This window comes from Hyperolius riggenbachi, chromosome 5, assembly GCF_040937935.1.
Source record: "Hyperolius riggenbachi isolate aHypRig1 chromosome 5, aHypRig1.pri, whole genome shotgun sequence".
NCBI lineage: Eukaryota > Metazoa > Chordata > Amphibia > Anura > Hyperoliidae > Hyperolius > Hyperolius riggenbachi.
The window spans coordinates 258,654,936-258,660,313 of record NC_090650.1 but is presented as its reverse complement, the minus strand read 5'-3'; the positions used below and the strand labels follow the sequence as shown (position 1 = coordinate 258,660,313).

Sequence of the window (5,378 nt, the reverse complement as noted above, 5' to 3'; positions counted from 1 at the left end):
CAGGTTTAGGTTAAGAACCAAAATACAGTCCCTATCTTGTTCGGTAACCAGGGAATACCTGTAAAAGAACTGTACCAAAAAAGTAATTCCAGACTGTCCTGAGTTGCTTTATCAAAAATATTGTAACTGCAGGTGTGCATATAACTGGAATTGCACTATTCCAATTCACTACTAGGGAAGATTAAGGAGATGCAAATAATTATGAGTTGATTAGGAATTATAGAAATGTTGTATGCACCAAAAGAATATCACCTTGGTAAGATCCAATTGGTCAACGGTCGTGCTGCATAAATGTGCATGTAAAATTTGTATAATGCTGCATCAACTTGGAAGTATTGGCACCAGTCTAGTTTAGGGGACCCAGCAGGAAACCTCATAAGGAAATTCTGCTAACGTGATTGGGTGGACTGCACCTTCTCAAAACTGCTAACTGTTGTAGTAAACTATGCCCACACTATTCAGCCAATCACAATGCTTTGTGCTGGGATTAGAGAACTGTTCCCTATGAGGTTTCCTTCTGGGTCCCCTAAATTAGAAGAGCGCCAGATTATTTGCATCTCACTGACCACCCCCATTTCTATCCTTGGCTGTGAGCCAGAAAACACTAACACTGCCTGAGAAGAGTATGGAATCTGCCATATTTATTCCCCTTTAAACAATGCAGGTTGTCTTGCTAATCTACTGTATTTGACTGCAGTAGTGTCTGAATTACACCTGAAACAAGCATGCAGCTGATCTTGTCAGATCTGACAATGTCAGAAACACCTGATTTGCTGTATGCTTGTTCAGGGTCTATGGCTAAAATTATTATAATTAGAGGCAGTGGATCAGCAGGAGTGCCAGGCAACTGGCATTGTTTAAAGGGAAATAAATATGGCAGACTCCACATACCTCTAACTTTAGTTGTCCTTGAAGGCACGTTTCATACTGGGACGTTATGCATCCTGTAAAAACAGTATCGCAACAGAAGGGAAAAGATGGCGATGCGATGCATACCGCAAAGCATAAACGAGCAAGTAGTCTAGTAACCCACAGCATGTCTCACATTATTCTAATGGATACCATCACACTGCTAATGCACCAATGTGTACATGCCATTACAATATAATCACATGCAGGGCTATGAGATTACATTGTTTGATACAACGTGTCAGTGTAAAAGTAGCCTGAGCTACGTTCACTGCGCCTGACGAGCAGAAACACAACATAATGGATAGAGACAAAGGCACTGCATGCTATGTTAGCGTTGCGACGGGTACAGTGAAGCATTCAGTCAATGAAAAATATGCTCCACTACTAATGTTGGTGCATGCGTTTACCGGTAACACACTGCATGCAGTGTTACCACACCGCAACCAGTTATACCGGAATGCACCCGCCGCACAGTGAACTTTGCATAGGTGGTGCACTGAATTGCAGTAAGATTTTGTAAAGCGGCAGTTGCACCGCGTGGCCTAAGGGCTGAAACCCACCAGCAGCTTATTCTAAGCGCTAATGATTTGAAAAGCTCTTGCTAATACAATGCTGTGGGGCAGTTTTATAAATTCACATCCCTCAAGTGGGATCACACCCACAGCATTACATTAGTAAAAGCTTTTCAAATCACAACTGCTTAGTAACGCACTGCTAGTGGGTTCCAGGCCTTAAAGCAGATCAGGAGTAAGGCCTAGAACCCACTGCAAAACGCAAGCGCTAGCGTTTTGTATGAGCAGTTTGTAAGTGATTTCATGAGCGTTTTTAAAAAGTATCAATTTGCCAGCGGTTGCGTAGCGATTAGCGTTTTAAAGTCTGATTGGTCCTTTCAATTAATTTTGTTACAGTGTGCAGTAACTAGAAGACGCTAGCAAAATCGCTCCGTGCAGGTTTGGATGAGCGATTACGCCAGCGATGATATACTTTACATTGAAGCGCAAACGCTAACAAAATGCTACATGTCCTGCGCTTGCGATTTTCACATTTGCAAGCGCTCCTGTGGAAGTTGCCCCATCCATTAACTGAGCGTTTTGGGAAACCGCTAGCGTTTTCAAGCGCTCCCTAATGCTTCATACACACTTGAGATAAAAGTCTTTGGAAAAGGCAAGATCACAGACCAATTTTACCCCATTCCATGTAGTATGAGAGCCATACTCTACACAGTCTATTCTATGGAGCTGCCCTCCCCATCAGATAAAATCTTTGCAAGATGCTGCACACAAAGATGCCCGTACACACTCAAAAGATCATTATCTGCAAAAGATCTGTTCCTGCAAAATATCCATTCCTGCAAAATGCATTCATACCTATGAGATCTGCAGATCCTCATACACACCTTGTTTAACAGACTTCATCTGCAGATCAAGCAATCATCCATCTGCAGATCTGAAAATCCATCCTGGTGGATCTGATCCGCAGATGATTGTCTGTTAAACCAAGTGTGTATGAGTATCTGCAGATATCATAGACTATGAATGCATTTTGCAGGAATGGATCTTTAGCAGGAACAGATCTTTTGCAGATAATGATCTTTTGAGTGTGTACGGGCATCTTTGTGTGCAGCATCCTGCAAAGATTTTATTTGATGGGGAGTGCAGTTCCATAGAATAGACTGTGTAGAGTATGGCTCTCATATTACATGGAAGGGGGTAAAATTGGTCTGTGATCTTGCCTTTTCCAAAGACTTTTATCTCAAGTGTGTATGAAGCATAAATGCTCACAAACACGCCCTTGTGGGTTCCAGCCCTTAGAATAGTTAATGACATGCCAATAATCTCAAGTTGATGCAAATTATTGCAGCAATTACATGCAGCAGCAGATGCATCAATGTAATCATTAACATCTCAATCACCCCAGTCATGAGCAGTCTCCCAAAAAAAACAAAAACCATGATTGTATATTTGGGGAAAAAAAAATACCTGTTACTATTTGCAGTACGCATTTAATTTTATCCTCATACTATACACAATTTCTTATACTACATGGGTTCATATTCAGCATATTAAAAGTTTTATTTGTAAAGGAAATGTTACCTCACTGTGGAAATTGCAAATAAGAGCTTGTATGGCATAATACAGCTGGAAGGTTCAACCTTCCTAGCAGTTCTTAGAACTCAGAAGCTGTACTATGCTGCATATTACTACATACATTCAGTGCCATATATAGGAAATAAAAGTGTTGCAAACATGCTTTGGCAGCCAAAGTGAAATATTTGTACAACAAAAGCTAAAATTTCCCCATAAAATCACGTGAGCATTGTGCATAAGTCAAACGGAAAAAAAGAAAAGTGCTCTATAACCCAATATCTGCCCCCAATCAATTGTATTGCACTCTGCTGCTTACAATATAGAAATCATATTGTATGATGGAAGCTGGGATTCTCTGCAAATACAGTTGGGCTTTTAGCAAATGAGAGTGGAGGACACTACCACATTTGGGAACTACTCCACCACTCCTCCTGCTCAGGACTAGGAGGCTGGACTCCAGGGGTCACACCTTGCTGACAGTTCACCGTGTAGTTGGCCCCCATGTTGTTGTCCCACCTCTCTTGCCCTTGACCTGTATTGGAGCATATTGCAAAATGTATGCAAGAGGTAGCAGGTGGGTAGCAGAGATTAAAGTGAAACCGCTGACATTCAGATGCAACTGGTAAGGCAGCACTTTGCCCAACAAGAGTAGCTGGACAATCCAGGAAAGAGAGCCATTCATTGAAGGTGTATCTGATTTTCACCTGAGCATTCTCTCCTGGGTCCTTCACTAGAACATAGCCTCGAACTCCGAAGCTAGAAGAGGAAACCTTTTCCAGACACATTCCTTGTTCATTTAGTCTTTCAAGTAATTCCACAGGGGTAGAACTTGAAGGTGCCAGGTCTGCACTGATAAGTTCATCCTGAAGAAGTTGTTCAGTCCTTTGTGCACTCACAGTTGGAGGGAAGCTCTGCAGCCTGGCTAACACAGCCGGAGGTACCTGCGGTTCATCAGAAGGCAAGAAGTGCTTGACACTGGTCAGGGTCAGCCCAAGGGAATCTGCAAATTGCACCCTCTTCTTTAATTTGCAGCAACACAAAAGAGAGTCTTCCTCTTCCTCCACCTCGGGGATAGAGTTCCATGGCAATGACCGAGCTCTTCTGCGAGGCGATTCCTCTGTAGCAAGGTGTTCTGGATATCTGATGTCACTAATGGGAAGTCTGACATCATGGCTGGGAAATGACTGGAACGCCCCTCTTTCCCTATTAAAACTGTAGGCTTTCCTCTTCAAGTAAGCTTTATGTTCGCCCAAATGCAGTGAACTTAGTTTGCCCTGGAGCTCTGTTTGAGGATCCTCTTCCTCCAGGATTGCAATCTCCTGGCATCCAGGGCAATACAGAGCCTCAACCCCAGTAGCTGAGTCTGTCTGCTGCAGCAAACTTTCTTCTCCTAACTGAGGAGCAACAGGAGAGATCTCTAGTCTGGGGGCATTATATTGAAGCTCTTGCACTCCTGTAGCTCCATGCAATTCCTCATTCATGTCCTGTTGTTGCTCCAAGTCATCACCCACTGAAACCAGGTACTGCTGGTGCAGGTTAGTAAGCAGGGGCTGCTCCAGAGCCGCGCGGGGCTGCGCTTCACAGTTATCTAGACGCTGGAAAGTGTTACTTTGTTGCTCAGTGGTCAGTGTAGCAGACAGCTGCTCCCCTGCATTCCCGTGCATGTTAGCCTGCAAGCAAAAGCGCTGCTCTTGCATAGTCGGAGGGGAAGTGCGCTTCACACAGCACAGGGCTGTCCTGTCATGTCCAGTGTCCACCTGTATGACGATCACTGCTAGGCTAGCAGCTTGATTCCTGCGCAAGTCAAGGACAGGCAGAGTTTGCGTCCATTGCTGGGAAGCTCCCCTCAGACACTTCCCATGTAGGCTGTATACGATTGGTCTCCTCCCCCAGAGTTCGTGCAGCTCAGCATGTAAAGGCAACTGACAGTCAGCAAACTTCCTCTCTGCGAAGCAGTTAGTACAGGCGAGCCCTCTCCACGCCCCCTCAGCATTGTGCCGTGCGGTACCGCCCCACTATTGACTGGCGTGCTGCTGCGTCCCAGGGAGAAAGTCACTTCGCTCTGGCTGTTGTCTGTCTGCGGCGCACTTGTGGGGAAAATGCTTCCTCTGCCATTGTTATTTGAACAAAAGGAGAAAATAATAAAACACATTATTTTTAATTATTTACATTGCTTTTAAAATACTGCAGGTTTTTACTGAGCAGGGCGATATATATTTATTTCAAATTAACATTTAAAGAAAGTTCATTTTTATGTCTCTTTTATTATAGCCAAGGCTCTCAGCCTTGCTTTTTGTTGTCGGGACTCCACAACAGCTCATCCCCCACCCAGTTAGCGGCATTAGATAGCCTTTGCCCCCCAAAATAGCAGTATAAGGC

At 44.0% G+C, this 5,378-nt stretch overlaps 1 protein-coding gene across 2 annotated transcripts in view; it reads right to left on the bottom strand.

Annotated features, from left to right (window-relative positions):
• PPP1R3G (protein phosphatase 1 regulatory subunit 3G) overlaps window positions 1-4,941 on the bottom strand; it is a 54,169-nt gene extending 49,228 nt beyond the window's left edge. For both annotated transcript variants that reach the window (XR_011020601.1, XM_068234617.1), the window contains exon 1: window positions 3,704-4,941. Coding sequence is in view for 1 of the 2 variants with exons in the window: in XM_068234617.1 (XP_068090718.1) it covers window positions 3,704-4,696 (993 nt within the window). In the remaining variant the exon portion in view is untranslated. The remainder of the gene's footprint in view (window positions 1-3,703) is intronic.
• Between the last annotated feature and the right edge of the window lie 437 nt (window positions 4,942-5,378).